Raw genomic sequence first — 21293 nt, forward strand, 5'->3', positions numbered from 1 at the left:
CATCCCTGAGGGTAGGTCTCTGAAATGGCCGCTTCCGGGGGGCGGCCGTCTTTTATGGTTGAGGCTGTAGGGATGAAATAAGCCCCAGTCTCCCGTAGCTCTCCCAGGCTTATTAGGATGAGGAAATTCCTGCCTAATAAATTTTGGTTGGACTGGTTGTCTGCTCTCAAACTCTGTCTCCTGATAAGATGTTATCAATGACAATGCATGCCCGAAACTTCATTAGCAATTTTAATTTTGCCCCGGTCCTGTGGTCCTGTGATCTTGCCCTGCCTCCTCCGTTTGCCTTGTGATAGCTTATTACCTTGTGAAGCATGTGATCTCTGTGACCCACACCCTATTCATACACTCCCTCCCCTTTTGAAAATCGCTAATAAAAACTTGCTGATTTTACGGCTCAGGGGGCATCACAGAACCTGCCGACATGTGATGTCTTCCCCAGACATCCAGCTTTAAAATTTCTCTCTTTTGTACTCTGTCCCTTTATTTCTCAGACCAGCCAACACTTAGAGAAAATAGAAAAGAACCTACATGAAATATCAGGGGTGAATTTTGCCTGATATCTGGCTGAATTTCCCCCAATATTTTGATAAGGAGTTGAGATCATAAACAGAGATTAGCGTTAGGAAAGAGAAAAGTGGCATATTTTGAGATTGAGAGAATGAAATGTAAGAGAATTTATCCTGATTGGGTAAGTATCTTTAGCGTCAAAGATAAAGTCATACATTAAGCAAGGTGGGACAGAAGGGACAAGAATGATCACAGAAAATAGAAAAGGATATAGAATAAATATTGCAGGGTTGTATATCAGGGAGTCACTTACATAGAACACTAGTAAAAAATGTGCAGGTGACATCATTCTAAAGAACACATAATGGCTGTGTTTTATGTCCATTGTAAGATTCCGAATTTTTACAGATGTGTTGGCTAAACACCAGCAGAACGGAATGTCTCATTTTTTATCCATGTCATATAATAAAAACCTATTCTATATTGTATAACACTGGCATGAAAAACACAAGAAAGGTACACAGAGCCTTTAAATAAGCATACAAGAAGCAATAGATTATATAGTCATATAGATTGAATGAAAGGAATGTACATGAATACAAATGGTTGTAATTTGTAGGGATAAGATACAATAATGCTTGAGAAGTAAAATGCTAATATTTTATTTAAATAATCTCAAGGATCCAGAAAGTTTTGTATGGAAATATTAAAGCTTTGCTTGCTATGTACTTAGTATCTATCTTTACAGCAAGGCTTTTTTCTGATTACATTTCTGTATGCTAACATTGATTGTATGTTAAGGAAAAGTTGTGAACGATAAGAAAGTTTAAAAATAACACAAACTTTCTTTCTAAAAAGAAAGGAAAAGTCAATGACAATCTCAATTGATTCATACCGATTAAATCACCCAATCATTCATTCTGTCTGTACAACACAGTCTGGTTTTACAGTGAGTGCTCAAAAGTAATAACTGATGTACAAAAAAGAGAAAGAAAAATGAAAGCTTAGATCAGGGTATCATGATGGCACTTTTCACAGGTGACTAGAAGTAGATACAGTTATTATCTATTAATTTTTCTCATTGTGAATAATTTAATTTTTAATGAGTTATCAATCAACACTTTTAGAAGAGAATTTCTTTCTTTAATTTAGTAACTAGCTCTGATATTTGATGCTGCAGTGATTGGTATGGTGTCCGAGATAATTTGTGTCCTATACAGTTTACTACTTCTCCCAAAGTGCCTTTTCTTTAGTAAATGACTTTGCGTCGCTAATAGGCTATGCTATTCAAACATCAGAATAAGGGAAGGAAGTGAATTAAACATCCAGACAACTGAAGCTGTTTATTTATTTGACCTGAATAATCTTGTATTAGCATAATGTTATGTTCATTGTTCATGTTTAGACACAGTTTTAACTATCATCTATAAATGTTGTTCATCAATGCATATAACTCCTTAATGAATAAGTGATAACACCCATACACTGCTTCTAGATCCTTCAATTAAAATATTACCAATGAGTACAAATGTATCGATGCTGTAAATGTATTTATAAAGAATTAGAATATGCAGATACTAATTTTAAATGATCCCAAATATAGGATAGTAGCAAATGTGATAGACATTTCCAGAAACTTCCATTAATGTTTTTGCTTCCCCAGCACAGTATACAAGCACAACAGGAAGCTGCAATTTTGAAACAAGTTCAGGAAACTGGACCACAGCCTGCAGTCTTACTCAAGACTCTGAGGATGACTTGGACTGGGCCATTGGCAGCAGAATTCCTGCTGAAGCATTAATTCCAGACCCTGATCACACACCAGGTAAGTCTAGTAGCCATCCCCAGACCAAGAAATCCACTCATCTGGAAGCCTGCTTTAACAATTTGTGTGAATTTCCATGTGCATTTCTTATGTGTATGTGGGGACAGAGCTCAGTAGGTTTTTACGGAAAGAGGGCTAGTCCCTTCTATTGCAAACTCTGAATTACTAAATAGACCCAGAGTTGACACTGCTACAACAAAGAAGCTCACAACTCATATTTTAAGAGACTCACAGATTTTACTCACTCTACCCTAAGGGTGCCATTAAATTCCCCAACTAGGGGAGGGTAGGGGGGTGGCATTCAGATTAATGATTGCAATATGCGAAGATGTACAACTAGCAATGCTAAAAGTTATCCTGTTGTGACAATGGCCAGTCACTACAATGAAATGGCTGACCACCAGTTTCCTTCCCATCATTTTGAAGTACAGAAGCCAAAGTGTAAAATGGTAAGTGGTGATGGAATGAGTGAGTATCAGCACAATCTTCACAAGTGTTGCTTTCTGCCCTGTGATTTCAGATTATGCAATCTTTAATGGCTTTACAGGTAATAGACTCAAAGTAGGAGTAAGCTTGTAATCTTATTTACTCTTACAAAGAAGTCGTCCTGACTCAGAATTTATACTTAGAAATCTTTTATTAGGGATTAAGAAAACTAAGATATTTGTGATGGCTAATTGTATGTGTCAATTTGGAGGTGTTTTGGATGAGATCAACATTTAAATTGATGAGCTTTGAGTAAAGTGGATTGCCCTTCATAATGTGGCCTCCTCCAATCAACTGAAGGCCTGAATAGAAAAGCAAAACAAAGAAACAAAAAAACACCAGCCTATGCAGCAAGAAGGATCCCCAAGAGAATGCCTTCAGATTTCATCTGAACCATGGGCTTTTGTGGTTCTCCAGCCTGATAGTCCACCCTGCAGATATTGGACTTGGCAGCCTTCATAATGTCATGAGTCAATTCCTTATAATAAATCTCCTTCTATATATATGCACATCCTATTGATTCTGTTTCTCAGGAGAACCCTAACCAATACAATGTTCTTCAAAAACAGTTGAAGCATATGGACAGTAAAAAAGAACAAGATTATGTGGAATTTAAGTAACTTTCAAAAGATTGTCCTAGCCATTATATGACTAGTGAAAAGAGCACATTAATTTTATTATTTATATATTCCAGGCTGATTGAATGTATCATGCTATTCAGTTGCAGTATGGGCATTCATTCTTGTTTTAAAGATTTTTCCCTAATTCGTTTTATATGGTGACTCACATGTGTTGATCTGCATATGTCAAACCAACCTTGCATCTTAGAAATGAACCCTACTGGATTGTGGTGAATTAACTTTTTGATATGATACTGGATTTGGTTTGCTAGTATTCTGTTGAGGATTTTTCTGTCTGTGTTTATTAGGGATATTGGCCTGTAGTTTTCTTTTTTCACTGTGGCTTTGCCGGATTTTAGTATCAGGGTAATGCTGGCTTCATAGAATGAGTTAAGGAGGAGTCCCTCCTCCTTGAATTTTTGGAATAGTAGAATTGTCACCAGCTCTTTTTATGTCTGGTAGAATTTTATATCTGGTAGAATTAATCTTTAAGTTGAATGTTCTAACTCCTTTTGACTTGCCATGTTGTATCTCCCTTTCACAAGTTTTTGTTTCCCTTAAAGACATGAAGTTAGTGTATATTAGATTATAAGATGGACAGGACAGAGAATCAAGAAACTAAGGTCAGTAATTAGAAGGATTTAGTATGTGACAAAGGTAGATATTTAAAATAGTGGGAAAAAGATGGATAATACAGTATGGTGCTGGCATATCTGGTTATCCACCTGGAAGGACTTAAAATTAAATCCAAGCTTTATATCATATACAACAATACAATCTAGATAAAGACTTAAATGTAACAAACACAAGAAAATCTTTGCAAGAAAACAGAGAGTAAACTGTGTGTAATTTAGAGCAGAATATTTTAAAACCTCCTAAACCCAATTTAGAAAGCATTTTGGCCTCTTTGACATAGAAGTCAACTTCTAAAACCTGAAGTCAGCTTCTAAACCCAATTTAGAAAGCATTTTGGCCTCTTGGACATAGAAGGGCCAACACATAATGTCTTATATGAAGATATTTATGTCAGCATTGCTTTTAGCAGAAATAATGGGAAATAAATGGATGCCTATTATGTGATCATTTATGTTCCTTCCTTCATTCACTTAGCTATTTCTCAAATGCCAGGCACTTGGCCAGGTCCTGTGGATGCATCAGTGAATAAAACAGACATAAATCCCTGTCACAGTAGAGCTTACATTACAGAAGGAGGGAAAAGATAATGGGTAAACATAATAAATAAATAAATTTGATGACTTATTAGAAGTTAAGGGGAGAAAAAGAAAGGAATAGAGTACATAGGAGTGTGAAAGCCAGTAGATAGGTATGTGCCTTGGAGTTGAGAGGATGGCCATGTAAATAGGCTGGTGAAATTAGACCCTGCAGAGAAATGCCATTCAACAAGAGACCTGAAGGAGCTGTGAGGAAGTGACCTGTGGTTACCTAAGGAAAGAATGTTCCAGAGCTAGATCAGCCTGTGTTTGGAAAGTGTCTCAACCTGGTTGCTAATGACATTTGGGGCAGTCTAATTAATTAGGGGTTTGACCTGTGCAATTGTAAGATGTTTAGCAGCACTTGAGGCCTCTACCAACTAGATGTCAGAAGCACTCCTCTTTCTAATCATAATAAAGCCAAAATATCTTTAGAAATTGCCCCTGTTGAGAACCCAGAGAAACAGCCTGGAAGCCAAGGTAACTTGTAAAATCCACAATGTGCAATATTACGCAGTCACTAAAAAGAGTTTAGTCATGTATTGTTGATTTGAAAGGATTTCTAAGTGATAGTGTTGAAGGAGTAAAGCAATATGCGAAATGTTAAGACAGTGTGATCTAGTTTTTCTAAAGCAGACAACTAGTGCCCACTTATTGTGCATATGTATACATCTGTACATAGATATTTCTATGAATGACTGTGAGCATGGAGGAGAGGATAAAAGGATACATACTTGTTTATTAACATCGATTACTTGAATGGATGACAGGGTTAAAGTAGAGAAGAGGAGGACATAAACTCAATATAAAAAGAAACAAGGCTGGGCACAGTGGCTCATGCCTGTAATCCCAGCCCTTTGGGAGGCTGAAGCAGGAGGATTGCTTGAGCCCAGCAGTTCGAGACAAGCCTGGGCAACATAGTGAAACCGCATTTCTACAAAAAATAAAAAATTAGCCAGGTGTGGTGGCATGCCTCTTGTCCCTACTACTCGGGAGGCTGTGGGAGAAGGATGGCTTGAGCCCATGAGGTTGAGGCTGCAGTGTTGTGTTTACTCCATTGCACTCCAGGAAGTCTCTGTCTCAAAAAAAAAAAAGAAAGAAAAGAAAAGAAGAAGCAAATAACAGGAATTGTACCTGAAAAGAAAATCCAACATACTTGGTGGTAGCACATTTGTGTGTTTGTGAAAAACGTTGTGAATATATTAAGGTTTGCCACTTGAAAGGTCTGAACTATTCTTGTCTTTTTAATACCTACTTTTTCTTCAATATTTCTATTTATCAATTTTACATTACTAAATAATATACTTTTTCTAAAAATTTTAGAATACAGATAATCAGAAAAAACTTTTCTAGTAACCTCAGAGTAAGGATAAAGCCATCGATAAGCTTTATGTTTGTTCATACTCCCATTCTTTATTAATGTATGTATTTTCAAAGAGAAATAGGTTTCTAGTTGATTTTGTAATTCTAAAAATAAAGTGTGAACAAGTTTATATGTAGCAAAATATCTTGCACAGCATAGTTTTAGTTATAATATTTTACTTTATGAATATGTCAAAATTTATAAAATCTAATTATAAACTTCTATTATTTTCTCCTTTATGATAAATATCACAACAACGAATTGACATTTAGATGGAACTTTTTTACTTCTATAATTCCCGAAGATGAATATATGGGATTTTTTGAGAAAATAGGAGAAACAAGCCAATTTTCATTTATTCTGCTAAGATCTAGACAATAACGTGTGGACACAAATGCCTGTGAGTTCGTTAGATATTATCTGCCACAATCTTCCCTTATCCTAGGACGGTACTTGAAAACTACAGAGCATGTCTTCTGCTATAATAATACTAATGATACAAAAACTGCAGGCTCAGTTGAGAACAAGATTAAAGCATAGTCAATAGATATGAGAAAGTTTACATCTGTTGTTCAAAAAGAAAACATGAGTGATCGATTGATACCTTTTAATGGAAACATTAAAGACTATCAGTAAGTATTAATTTTTCTTTTTTGAACTTTTAGAGCTTATATATGTTCATTAAAGACCATATGCAAAGTTTTGAATCTGGTTATTTATGTAATGTTATATAGAAGCAATGTTGTCCGCAGATTAAAAAAAAAGCAATAATTCTGACAGAATACTTTATTATCCTCCTTGTTAATCACTACTTGAGACAGTATATTTTACAGAGTGCTCTCTTCAAAGCAGCCTGATTATATCATTCTTGATGCACTAATACGGCTGAGTGAGACTGTTTAGGCATCTCTGAGATAATGGGATGCTAAATAAATTGTAAGGACATTAATTAATTTTGACCCTCTGGGGAAAAACAAAATTCTTTATGAGAAGGCCAACAAATTCAATTAGCCTATGGTCTGTTTCTAAGCATCACAACATAGCTATTAATTAAAATTGTATTTATGGACCTTTGCACTTATTGTTATCAAGATGAAGAATTAGACACATAAGAGGGCCATTTTCAATTCCCATCACAGGGCTATTTACGAGCCTTTTCAGAGACATTGACGAAGTTGGAGAGAGAAACAACAAACATCAGTTGACTCTCTGGTCTACACATGAATACTGTTTAGACTTAATGTATACAAGATTGAATGGCAAGAGTGACATTTAGGTAGCTTGAATTAGTGAAGGCAAAAGGCACAAAGCTGCTGCTGTCTCTCTTTTTCCCTTCCTTCATAACTTTATGTTCTTTTAAATGATGTAATTGGCCATCTCTACAATTAGACTATCAACTCCAGTAAGACAAATGCCACATCTTTTGCTATTGTTACGTCTCCTCTAGCATTTAAATAAGTTTGAATTGCACCTGATAAATACTTTTTTAGGTTACTTGGAACTATCCCCTACTATATTTATTGACAGTGAAGTATTTTTGATCACTTAATGCATTAAGCGTTTCCTGGGTGCTTACTAAATACCATTCATTGTGTTGGGAACTGAGAATATGAATTAACTAAATGTTTGGTAAGTTACTAAGGAATCAAATATGCTGACTGATAACAGCATACAAGCTTACTATCATGCATTTCTGTACTCACCACTCAAGGCCAGAAAATACCCCCAAATAATCTTAGCAAGCTAATGCTCTCCTATAATAGCAATTTAAGACATATAGTATTCAATAAATACAACTCAATTTGATATTTGGTTGATAGTGTCCTGCAGGTTACGCAGATGATAACTGTACTTCCTATGGGCAGACAGGACAGACATTATTCTGATATCAGAAATGAGGAACACAGATATTATGGCTTTTCTCAACCTGTAAAATGAGTAGCAAAGCCAGAGTGGAAGCCCTGGCGTGTGGATCCGAATCCTAACCCTTTTCCAGGACATCACTGTAGTGTGTTCCTTCCTTATATACAGCTCTGCCTGGATCCCCTTAACCTTCATATTCAGGGCCACTAAACCTCGATTTCACTCTTGATTTATATCACCCTGGTCTCTGATAGAGTAGAGGGAGACTCCTCTACTTCTACTAATTCATTTGCTTGAGAAGGTTGGATAGGGATATGGAGTTGGATATAGAAAAGCCAGCACTCCCTCACATGATTCCCAGACCATTATTCTTGGACCCACTTTGATCTTACTCATATGCACTCACACACATACACTTAAAGACATACTTGCACACACACTCATGCACAGACACACACACACATATACGAAAACATATAATGACTATATTGTAACACATTTTTTAAAGATTCAACTCTTTGACAAGAAATTTTTGAGGCATTCCAAGAAAAAGAAGGAGAAGATGAGGGAGGAGCTGGGGGAGAAAAAGAAGGAGAAAGAGGCAGAGGAGGAGGAAGAGGGAGAGGTAGAGTAGGAGGAAGAGGAAAAAGGCAAATGGGATCAAAATGAATGGAGGAAGAACATCAGAAATCCTACATTAAGGAAAAATAGTTCACTATAGGTCTTTCCAAAGAAGCTACACATATATACAGATATCCTAAGATCCAAGTAAAGAATACTGGTAAGGACTGAATTGTGCCCCCTTCCTCCAGAATTCTTATGTTGAAGTGTTAATTCTAGTGTGACTATTTGGAGATACGATCTTTAAGTAGGTAATTAATGTTAAATGGGGTCATAAGAGTCCTAATTCAATAGGACAGTTGTCATTATAAAATGAAGGAGAAACACCAGAAATCTTCAAGTACAGAGGCAAGGCCACATAAGGACACAGAGAGAAGACAGTCATTGCAAGCCAAGGAAAGAGGCCTCAGGACAAATCAGATCTCCTGGCACCTTGGTCTTGGACTTCCAGCCTTCAGAACTGTGAAGAAATAAATTTCTGTCATTTAAGTCACTCAGCCTCTGGTATTTTGTTATGGCAGCACTAGCAGACTAATACAAATACTAAGAAAGGTTGTGAAGAATTCTTCAGGGGAACTCACTCAGACCACTTGGAGGAATAGGGAAATTGGCCCTGCTTCTCCTTTCTCACCAGTGATCCCTATTTCCAAACACAACTGCTCACATAAATGGCTTTCTCTCTCAGGGTAAAGTCAGGGAAGGGCAGTCTAAAGAAATTTGGACATCTGCCTGGGGAAAGATAATCATGAGATAATTACAGCCTGAAAATGAGTCAGTGTCGTAGTTGGGGTTACACAGGATCATCACAGTAGGGAGTGGTTTTGAACCTTGGCTGCATATTAGAATCATGGAGGGACATAATAAAAGTACTAATAGCTGCGTCCCACCCACAAAGATTCTGATTTAATTGATCTATGCTGTAGCCTGGGCATGAAGATTTTTAAGAATTCTGCATGGGATTCCAGTGCGTGGTCAAGGATGAGAATGACTGCCCTACGAGGAAGTGTACTTGCTTGCATGCTCAACCTCCATCCAAAGCACCTGCTATTCATCCTTCCAATCAAAGAAGTCAGTTGGGAAAACAGTTCTTTATGTTGACTACTGGAATTCTTTATTGCGTGCTAAGCAACACAGGCTTTCATTCATGAGCTTAAATGAATAACCAAGAATCACCTCACATTTGAAGACAACCAGTGTCATGAAAGAGAAAGTAGAGGAAAAGAACAGTTATCACTGGAAGAAATAGAACTCAGCATAATGGACAAAAATTTGATTTCTCGTTGCTCTTTAGAGAACTGTGACTGTGTTTATTATCCAGCTATATGAGCCCAATCTCATGCAAATTCTCATGTACTTAGGATGAAAGCTGTCAATCAGATACACCTGTAGAAGGCATTTATTTGGAAGTGAGCATCAATTATCCTTATCTATTGACATTTGTGTGCCATACAAGTGCAACCATTTTTATCATGATAGTAAAAATATTGTTGATATATATATATATTCCCATATACATATATATATTCTAATGCAAATGTGCACATGTATTTAAGTAAATATCTACATAAAATATATTTTTTATTGGTTAGATATGATAAGTGTAGTTAAATGTAATATGCCAGTAGTAAAAAAGAAGTCATTATCTGATAAAAATATATACTGAAGTATTTAAAGATGGTGCAATTTGATACCAGGCTTGCTTTCAAATAATTCTGTTGTGTTGAAAATGTGGGTGGAAATATAGACAAAGCAAGACGGACCATGTGTATTAGGTCATCCTTGCATTGCTATAAAGAAATACCTGAGACTGGGTAATTGATAAAGAAATTTAGTTGACTCACAGTTCTACAGCCTTTACAGGAAGAATAGTGCCAACATCCACTTGGCTTCTGGGAAGGCCTCAGGAAGCTTGCAATAATGGCAGATGGTGAAGGGGCAGCAGGCACATCACATGGTGGAAGCAGGAGCAAGAGAGAGTGGCTGGGAGAAGAGGTGCCACACACTTTTAAATAACCAGATCTCCAGAGAACTCAGAAAGAGAGCACCGAGCCTTGAGGGAGGGATCTTCCGCCATGATCCAGGCACCTCTCACCAGGCCCCAATTCCAGCAATGGGGATTTCAGTTAAGCATGAGATTTAGGCAGGAACCAATATCCAAACTATATTACCATGGGTTGAAAATGGTTAAAGCTGGGTTTGGGGTAGGTAGGAGTTCATTAGTCTATTCTTTCTACTTTGGTATAAATGTAAAAATTTTCAAAATAAAGTTGTTTAGAAAAATGGTTCCCACAAAGTATGAATGTGATCAAACCTAGTTAAAAAACCTAACAATATGAAATCTAGTGTGGAATTAGAACTGATTATTTAGAAAATACCAAGGGAGTTGTACACCAGATAGAAGTGAAGACAATAAATAATAATATCTCTTCACTAGGTTTTCAAGTTATACTGAAACATAACAAAGAATATGTTACATAAATTCTTCAATATGAATTTTAAACAATACATTGGAATTTATTGTGATGCCAATTCAGAACAAATTTCTGTTTAATATTGGTTAGTGTTTGGATACTCAAGAGGAGTTGATTAGTACGAATAGTCATGATAATAATAAATCCTGAGAGTGTTAAAGTAAAACATCTGGGAATTCTGTGATGCTTCAGTCACCACATTGAAAACATATGTGAATAAATGGAGGCGTTTTCACAGGTGGGTGACAGAAAAGTAAAATAATGTACATTGGCATCATAAAAAAATGTTTCTTCAATCATTCATTCATCCGAGAAATATTTTTTGAAGCCCATTTTTTGAGGCACTATTCTAGGTGCTTGGAATATCTGTTGAATAAATCAGAGAAGGATCTCTGCCATCATGTGGCTGACATTGTAGCAAAGGGGGAAAGAAAGTCAATATGAAGCATTATTCATAACAGATTTGTATAGGTTGTTTGTTGTTGATAAGTGCTATAGGAAAAAAAGAAAAGTAGGGGTTTCTGGATGATGGTGGGAGAAGAAGAGTGAGTTAAATAAAATGTTACATGTAACTACTGAAATAAAGATGCTTTCATTAGTGTTTTTAGTTTTTCACAGGATGGATGGATGGATGTGTGATGTATGCTGAATAAACAAAAAAGTTTTTTTCAAACACAATGAGAAATCTCAGAACGATTTAGAGGAAGAGAACTGACATTTATTAAATGTTTCCTAAGAGTCAGAAACTGTGAAAAAAAGAATTTATGTATGTTGTCTCATTTAATATTTTTAAAACACTGTGATGTAAAACATATCATGTTTTTAGAAAGGTTAAAAAGCTTTGCCATGTCACATGGATGACTGAGCAGGTAGGTTGGAATACCAAATTTTCTGACTGAAAACACTTTCTTCTGAACCTACACTGCCCAGTGTGATAGCAACTAGCCACATGGAACTATTGAGCCCTTGAAATGTGGCTAGTCAAAATTGAGATGTACTCTATGTGTAGATTACAAACTGGATTTCAAATTAGTAACAAACAAAGAATATAAAATATTGTACTAGTAAGTTGTATATTGATTATATGTTGAAATTTATAACGTTTTGGATATATTAGATTAAATAAATTACTAAAAACTTACCTTTTTTACTTTGTAAAATGTGGCTACTAAATATTCTAAAACTACATATGTGGCTCACATTGTTTTCATTGGACAACCCTGTTTAATATCACACTGGATAGGTAAAGAAGGCTTTCTTGTCTACCAAGTGAATAAAACACTGGAATTGACTAAAGAAATATTGAAAAAAAGCCATCCCTATATAACTTTGAAGATGAGTAGTCTTTTAATTATAAATTTACACACTTGCAGCAAGTGGCAAAGATGGTCTATTTGATATCCAATCCACTTTGAGCAAAAAGTACTTTGGAGAAAAAGAGAACAATGAAAAGCAAAGTGGTATAATTATAACAATTTAGCCTAATTATCTTTATATTACATTATGTATATTAACAAAGTATATCCTAATAATTAAACATTATTAAAAGAAGAATGTTAGACAAATTACATTTAGCAGAGTTTATTTGCACAATGAATAATTCATGAATTGGGCAGCACGCAGAACCAAAAGTAGTTCAGAGAGCTCCACCTTTCAGCGTGAGCAACAAGCTTTTATGAGCCAAAAACAGAAGCAAAGTAGAGAAATTATCTGATTGACTATAGCTAGGCATCTGCCTCATTTGGGCATGGTGTGATGAACTGGCTGCCTGTGATTGCTGAAATTTATCTGTTTGTTATACTCCTAAATTTGGTTTTGGTTTATTTCCATACTAAGTTAGGTTGCAGTTGGTCATCTAGGAACTCAAAGTACAAAGAAGACTTCAGGGTAATGGCCTCTTGCTTATTTACTTTGACAATTCCCTTTTCTGGTCAGCCTGTCAATCTTGAGAGATTGATACAAACCTTGGGCATTGATGTTACTGTTTGTCACCATCATAGTGGACATTTTTGGTCTCAGTATGGAACTCACAAGGTACAGCATCGAGTCAGCTGAATGATTATGTTCTCTTTGTGTTTTTGTTGTTCAAACCAAAGTGAGACCATGTGAAACATAGTGAATGGCTACACACAAGCATTTAAGACTCTTGAGAGAGTACAGTGTACCAGGGAGACTACTATGATGACTATCAGAAGGATAATACCAACACACTGAAGTTTACTCCATAGCAGGAGCCCTATGAATCAAATGAATTAACATCACATAAATCAAAAAATAAACCAGAAGTGGAATCTACTTGTTTTAACCAAATAGCTTGTTTGTTGAATTCTTGCAAATTAGTTTCTATACCACATGTATGTATCTGTGTGCAGCAAGAGGTGTTAGCTATTGCAGATACTCCCCGCTGTTCAGCCAACAGGTAGTCCAAAGCAATCTTGCTATCTAAAACAACCTTATCAAGAGAATTTAAAGAAATGTACTGGGCAGCCATAGCCTTTGCAGTATGGTCAGCTATGTCAGTTAATATTTGAGACTGATTTCTAACCATAACTTTATTATATTTATGCCAAGCCAGGAAAGGAGTGTTGTACCCAAAGATGCTCATTTACAGCTAGAAAAAATCTTATTTATTTTACAGTGAAAATTGAATTGTATAGATCAATGATCAGTTTCCAGTTGATTATGGAGTGAGTGGTGCCGTTAAAATACCTAACCCACATTGGCCACTTTTTCAGACATGGAGTTGCTATGCACATGGCTGATCTTTAAATTCTCTACAAATAAAAATATATCTTCAAGGGCCACAACAGATATTTCCCTTTAAGATGTCTTGTGATTTGAGGGTCACTAGTAGGAAAGCAGTAAAATTTATCCAAGGCTTTATTATCAAATCATAGCATGGTTAAAGCCCATCAACAATTAGGGTTATATATTTATCTACAAAATGCCAAACTATCTTTTGTTGTTCCTATTCAATTTCTGGCATAGTTAACTGCAAAACCTCACTATATGTTTTGCCTACTGTTAGCTTTAAACAAGGAATATGAATAGGTGAATCTAAAAGCCTAACCCTATAGAAGAACCAAATCTGCAATATGAGAAAATGGTCACATTTGGAATATCAGTAAATTTTGTTTTAGGGTGAAGTAGAGGATCTCTAAGATCATGTAGGGATATTGGTTTAACACGACATAGTCAACATTCAGTTAGGTTTTCTACCAAAGTTATCAACTATGAAATCTTGATTTTGGCATTATGTTACCATTTGTAAACCGAAAAGCAACACAGAGAAAAAATAAAAAAGACAAAGTTGTCATAATGAAAGAGGGGAGAAGTTTTGATCCTTGTTTTGGGGAAAGTTGGCCACATGTAGGATGTCATCATCTTCTGAAGAGAAATCTCCTTGGTCAGTTTTGCCTTGAGGTCTCCAAAAGATGTGCAGTCTTGGAGGAGTCCTCTTGAGTTGAGAGATATGGAGCCACGACTGAAGGTTATAAAGTTTTGCTGCAGTATGACTGCTTAAAAGAGCTTGGCATCATTCCCTCCAGTGGGGCTCAGGGACAGTCTTTCTCTAGTGTCATTTCCAAAAGACCCATTCTCTATGTCCTAGATCATGAAAAATGTGGTTATCATCAGTTGGTGGGTCACAAAAGGCTTTTTTTACATGGTAAACATATACTCTGGCTTAGTACATTAAAGCTTGGCAATATTTAGTCATTTATAAGAATGGGAGATACAGGCAGCTCTGTTATTATGGGCAAAGGCCTTCCAGTGACTATTTTATAAGATTTCATAATTGGTGTTTTCCAGGGAGAATGGATCTTATTGCCATCAAGGACAGCAGTAATACATTTGCCCAAGGCAATCCAGTCTATTCAGTTAGTTTTGCATAATGCCATTGTGTTTGTAATATTTAATTGTTTTGATGATTTGCCCAGTGAAATGAATGCCTCCATCACTTGAAATTACTTCAGGAATACCCCATAAAAGAAAAACATTTATAATAACCTCTTAGTTACTGTCATAGCATTGGCTTTCCTATACAGGAAAGCTTCTGTCTAACCAGGAAACATACAAACTACAAGAACACATTGATACCCCATTGAAGGTGGCAATTGAGTGAAATCCATTTGTAAAAGTTTACATGGTTTATTGGTAGAAATGCAACACCTAAAGATTTGATTGTCTTCCCAGAATTATGGGTTTGACAAACCAAAAAATGCTTACAAACCATTTTAGCAATTTTAGACTAGTCACTCCAAGATTTTTTTTCATAATTTAAGTCATTTTGAAATTTCCCTAGTGATTCAGGGAGTGCCTAGTTTTAAATAATGGAAGATTTAAGGACTCAGGAAGGACCAAGTGGTCATCTGGGTCCTCCATGGGTGTACAATTAACATTGAATTTACTTAATTTTAAATAACACATTTGTTTCTTCATTTCAGGTGTATAGCACTGTTTATGAAATAGGTTGTCATAGATAATTTGACTTGGGTCAATCTTACTGTGTTCAATTAAATTGCATATATGATATGGTTTGTATGTTTGTCCCCTCCAAATCTCATGTTAAAAGGTAAACCCCAGTGTTGGAGATGGGACCTAGTGAGAGACGTTTTTGGTCATGAGGATGGATTCCTCATGAACAGCATGGTGCTCCACCTCTGGTAATGAGTCCACATGAGAACTCATTGTTAAAATGTGTCTGCGACCTCCCCCTTCACTCTCTTGCTTCCTTTCTCACTATGTGATACAGCAGGTCCCCTTTTTCCTTCTGTCATGACTGTAAGCTTCCTGAGGCCTCACCAGAAGCCAAGCAGATACTGGTGCCATGCTTATACAGCCTGCAGAACCATGAGCCAAATAAATCTCTTTTTTTTTTTTTTTTTATAAATTATCCAACCTAAGGTACTCCTTTATAGCAATGCAAAATTAACTAACACAGTATCTTAACAATTTCAGTACTGGCTGACTTACCACGAAAATCTGCAACAGCATTTCCTTGGCATTCAATTAATTCTTGTTCTACTTGATATTGGGTTAGCAATTTAGGTGCCAATCAGTTTCTTCATTAAAATTCTGAGAATTCTTACCTAGTCAAATGATGGGATCTTAAAGTTTTCAGAAACCTGTACTTGTTAGAGTCCTTTCCATGAATCCCCTCAAAGACAAAATATTTTAGGCTTACAGCTGTTTGTAATGGCTTTCAGGAAAGTAACAGAATAAAACAATTAACTATCTACAGATGACAAGACTTAAAATGGCCATGGCTTAAATATCTTATTACAGTTTATTATAGTGCAACTGGCAAGAAAATTTTGTTTTTGCAACATAAAATAATTTAAGGTAATTACTAGAATTATGACTAATTATACTAGAACTATCAGTTTCCTTGGAATTTTATATAATTTCTCAAACACGTATTAATAACGTATCATACAATATAACTGAAATAAGGTTTAGATTATTTTACAATGTTTCCCATGCCATTTAACATGTTATATAAGCCTAATTAGTTTTACACCTCTCTTTTAATAAAGAGAAAGAAAAAAATTCTTTTGAGATATTTCTATGGCCTGTAGGAAAACTCCCTAAGTTAGTTCAAAGTCAAAAGATCCTAATTTAGACTTTGATTTTGGGAAGTCATGAAAAATAAGAGGTTTTAAATACTTGATTAAAATAGGATTACAGGGCACTGTGAAACAGTGCTTACTCATTTAACTAGAGTGATAATTAAAATATTTAAAGACAAATACAGAAGGGTACATAGTTATAGGAAAGAAAAACCTTAGTTCATTTAATAAACAGAACTCACTTTTCTTAAGAAATGAAAGATCCTATACAGACTGCATGAAGCATAGGAAATTATCGATAAAACACAGAATATTTGTTATCTAGGTCAATTATCTAAAAGGAAAGCCTTTCACAATTTTCTACTAAAAGCAGACCAATACTCCAAGAAAACCTTGTTGTTTTAACACAGAGGATCAAATTCTTGTATCAGTGTACTTTTGATATAAATGCTTATTTTTTTTGGAAGACTTAAAAATAATTCCCTTCTAATTGCAGCCAGTTTGATCACACATAAAATATCTGTCCATTCCATCTACAGTACCCTTACGTCCATTCAGTTTTTGTTTTATACTTTTTTCTTTGTCCCATTTTGAAACAGCCATTTCTTATGCTTTAGGACAAAAAAAATAATCTTTTTTATTTAACAAACAGCAAAAACACAACTTTATAGCTTTTCTTACCAAAAGCATAGCTTACCATCTTTATATACTTGGATTTAGAATGGTTTTTCTCATTATTTCTAGTAATTTTAGTTACATGTATCAATTCAAGTAATGAACTCTTAGTGACCTTAATTTACAGGGAACACTGGGAAGCAAACAACTGAGGTATATCACACCAGCTTTCTGTAGACTGGCAAATCTATGAATCATAATTTCTAGAAACGTGCTTTTTCATAGTACACTTTTTATGGTATGACACAGAACATGTGTACTAACAGTTTAAACTACCTTTAGTCTCTGTAATGAGAAACTATAGAGGAGGCAAAATTTTATCTATGACCTTACAAAGTTTTTTTTTAGTAGGTCACTTTAAATGGTTGTTTGTACAGATTTCCCTTAGCCTCAACTTTCTCTTGTTTTTTATTTTTTTGTCTTGAGACGGAGTCTCACTCTGTTGCCCAGGCTGGAGCACAGTGGCCCAATCTTGGCTCACTGCAAGCTCTGCCTCCCGGGTTCATGCCATTCTCCTGCCTCAGCCTCCCGAGTAGCTGGGACTACAGGCACCCGCCACCACGCCTGGCTAATTTTTTTTTTTTTTTTTTGTATTTTTAGTAGAGATGGGGTTTCACCATGTTAGCCAGGATGGTCTCGATCTCCTGACCTCGTGATCTGCCCACCTTGGCCCCCCAAAGAGCTGGGATTACAGGCGTGAGCCACCGTGCACGGCCAACTTTCTCTTCTTGCTGATAAGAACGTTAAAACCAGCTAGTATAAGGATATCATTCACATGGGAATTTTAGATTACTTGCATCTATTTAATTCATTTGTTTTTATGATTATGCTTGGATTGCTTATGAAGTTGAGACATTAAATAACTAGCTATCATCTTAAATTATTTTCCTTGCTGACAAATTTTGTAACATAGAGATAACATAAGCTTGTTTTACTAATAAACCTAGGTAGAAAAAGTTGTGCATCTGAATTATATCTAATGTTGAGAAATCTAGAGATGTACCTGCTTTAATCAAACACACACACTTTAATTAGCTTTTATTTACCAAAGAGTATCCTAGATCATGTAAATTTGAAAATAATTTGTGTTAGTTTCTATCTTAGAGTTTAAAGAATATCTAATTTACGCAAGTGCTCATTTTTTTAAGCCAATGTAACAGAGCTCTTTTACAATTTAATTTTGGCAATCCTGTAAGGTGGTAGAAGAATACCACACATACATAACATATAGACAATTAGACAAAAATATATAGACAGAAACATTTTTTATAGCTTTTATTTGAAAATTTAAACCATGTTTCAAGTACAATAATATGAAGCTCACTAATTTATTAAAGATGTGGAGTCAAATTCTTTTTCTTGTCCTTGGAACAAGATTGCTTTCCTAGATGACTAAATATTCTACTAATATTTGTGGGGAAACTTATAAGATTTTTTCATTTGTTCAATTTTCAAGTATCTTCTCCTCCTCCTTCTGCTCCTCCTCCTCCTCTTCCTCCTCTTCTTCCTCCTACTACTCTTCTTCCTCCTCCTCATCTCCTCCCTCCCTTCTTCCCTCCGTCCCTTGCTTACCTCCCTCCCTCCCTTGCTTACCTCCCTCCCTCCCTCCCTCTTCCTTCTTCCTTGTTCTTTCTCTTCTCCTTCCCCTTCTTCTCCTCCCTCTTCTTCTCCTTCTCCTTCATCATTATTATTTTCTCTATACTTGCATTTTAAAATGATATTTATGAGGTCCTACAGAAGACAGGGTTAAATTTTTACATCTTAAAGTCACAGAGCTTAAACTTTAGGCTTAAATGCTGTAGTCTGCCTAAACCAAGAAAGAATGGCATAGCTAAAAGCCCAGTTAAGACATGATGGACATGACAAGCACTTAAAACAAAAGTAAGGCTTTTTATGTCATCAGGAGTTTGAGATGAGGGGTTTTAGTTGACTGAGTAATTCCCCTGAGTGAAGCAGGATTGAATAGAAAAAGCAGAACTAATTCTAACAAATGTTTTTCTGAAACTGATCCAAATGTCAACTGGATAGATTAAGACTGTAGACTTTTGGGGGCTTGACTTGAAACTCCCACTACAGAAATATGCGTTTTTATCTGAGAGATTGGTTGGTTATTGTCCTGGGAGTCAAGCCCTTAAGTACTTTCTCTAGTAGGGAAACATTCCAGGCCAATGTGAGTGCATTCATCAGATGGCTGGTGAAAACATGGGCAATTTCTTTTTCAGTAGCCTGGCTGTTTACAATAAAGGCAGAAATCTCAGGGCACAAGGTTCTAGTTTGAAATCTCTCAGTTTGGGTTTTAAAATACAAGGAGGACCTTTTAGTCCCATAGATACGAAGACATGCATCACACCTTTTCTAAAGAGTTTTCTTGCCGTAGCCAATGTAACTCTAAGTTACCTTTTTTTTTTTTTTTTTTTTGAGACGGAGTCTTGCTCTGTCGCCCAGGCTGGAGTGCAGTGGCGCAATCTCGGCTCACTGCAAGCTCCGCCTCCCGGGTTCGCGCCATTCTCCTGCCCCAGTCTCTCCGAGTAGCTGGGACTACAGGCGCCTGCCACTACGCCCGGCTAATTTTTTTGTATTTTTAGTAGAGACGGGGTTTCACCGTGGTCTCAATCTCCTGACCTCTTGATCCACCCGCCTCGGCCTCCCAGAGTGCTGGGATTACAAGCGTGAGCCACTGCGCCCGGCCTCTAAGTTACCTTTGATAAAGTTCACCCATTTCTGTAGAAAAACACAGATTCTAGGTCCATATGAAATCAGCTGGTGTTCCAGATTGGGGAGTTCTAGATACCTTGGATACAGATGAACCTACAATTTTATGTAGTAACCTTACCTATTGGATCCAGTCCAGTTTTGTTATGAAGTTCAGTATGAGCCTGGGCACAGTCATGTCGAATAATTGTTCAAATAAAATCGGGGAGCTCAAAACACAAATTCGAGGAGCTGAAATCTAAGAGAGAACTCACCCACAACCTTCACTTGGTACAAGAGAGCAATGGACATAATGGACTCAGCAAGTACCTTTGCTTGGTCACTTGGCGCTTCTAAGGGTCATGGGAGGTTTCCTCCACATCCCACTTCTGACACCAAACTGTTAATTTAGACAAATTAAATTTAGCAGAGTTTATTTTTGCAGATATGATTTATAAATCAGGTAGCAGTCAGAACCAGAAAAGGTTCAGAGAGCTCTGCCTGAGTTTGAACAAGTTTTTATGAGCCAAACACAGAAGCACTTTAGGGAATCCCGTTTGGCTATACTGCTAGGCATCTGCCTTATTTCGGAATGTTGTGATTAGTTGCCTGCCTGTGACTGGCTGAAACACAGCTGCTTATGATTAGCTGAAGCTCTGTTGTTTGTTATACTCCTAAGTTTTATTATAGTTTGTGTACATATTAAGTTAGATTGTAGTTTGTTTTGCAGAAACTCAAAGAGACAACCTCAGGCTAATGGCCTCCTGCTAATTTAATTTAACAACATTAACATGGCAATCTGAATATATCAGCAATTTCAATGTCCATAAATGTCTTCTGAATTATCATGCAGAAATTATCATTTCTGTTTTATAATTTCCATAGAGAAAAACCAATGACATTCTTAATTTTATATTTTCTTTATCTTTTATATGTTTTTCTTATATAATGTCAAAGTTGATATTTTATTATTTTTTGAAATTACAGAGTCTCTACTAACCTGTGAGATAGTATTTATGATAGTGTGATAACATCTCTATAATGACATACATTGCCTTCATAATTAATTATACAAAATAATCCAGATCTCTATTTCCAAATTTTGTATTATTTGTTACAGGCTCTGCATTTTCAGGTAGTGGTGTGAACATTTTTTTTTTTCATAAACACTAAAATGCAATTATCTTTGTCAGTGGACAGGTACTTTTCTTAATAAAATGTTTAGTTGTTTCACTAACAGTCATGTTCTGAAACTTCCTAAATGGAACAAACTTTGACTTACTACATAATTGGTTTCAATTTTAGTGGCAATTGCCATTCATGAATCACTCACAACCACAGTGACAATTATGACCATCAGCACTGTCAGTGCAACACTAGTCATAAA

The 21293-nt window shown here is 36.0% G+C and overlaps 1 protein-coding gene across 1 annotated transcript in view; it reads left to right on the forward strand.

The window, feature by feature from the left end:
* Positions 1-21293, forward strand: part of MALRD1 (MAM and LDL receptor class A domain containing 1) — a 695880-nt gene that overhangs the window by 457930 nt on the left and 216657 nt on the right. The window contains exon 31 of the mRNA XM_032166926.2: positions 2174-2335. Coding sequence (XP_032022817.1) covers positions 2174-2335 — 162 coding nt within the window. The remainder of the gene's footprint in view (positions 1-2173; positions 2336-21293) is intronic.

This window comes from Hylobates moloch, unplaced genomic scaffold (genome assembly GCF_009828535.3).
Source record: "Hylobates moloch isolate HMO894 unplaced genomic scaffold, HMol_V3 SCAFFOLD_2, whole genome shotgun sequence".
Classification (NCBI taxonomy): domain Eukaryota; kingdom Metazoa; phylum Chordata; class Mammalia; order Primates; family Hylobatidae; genus Hylobates; species Hylobates moloch.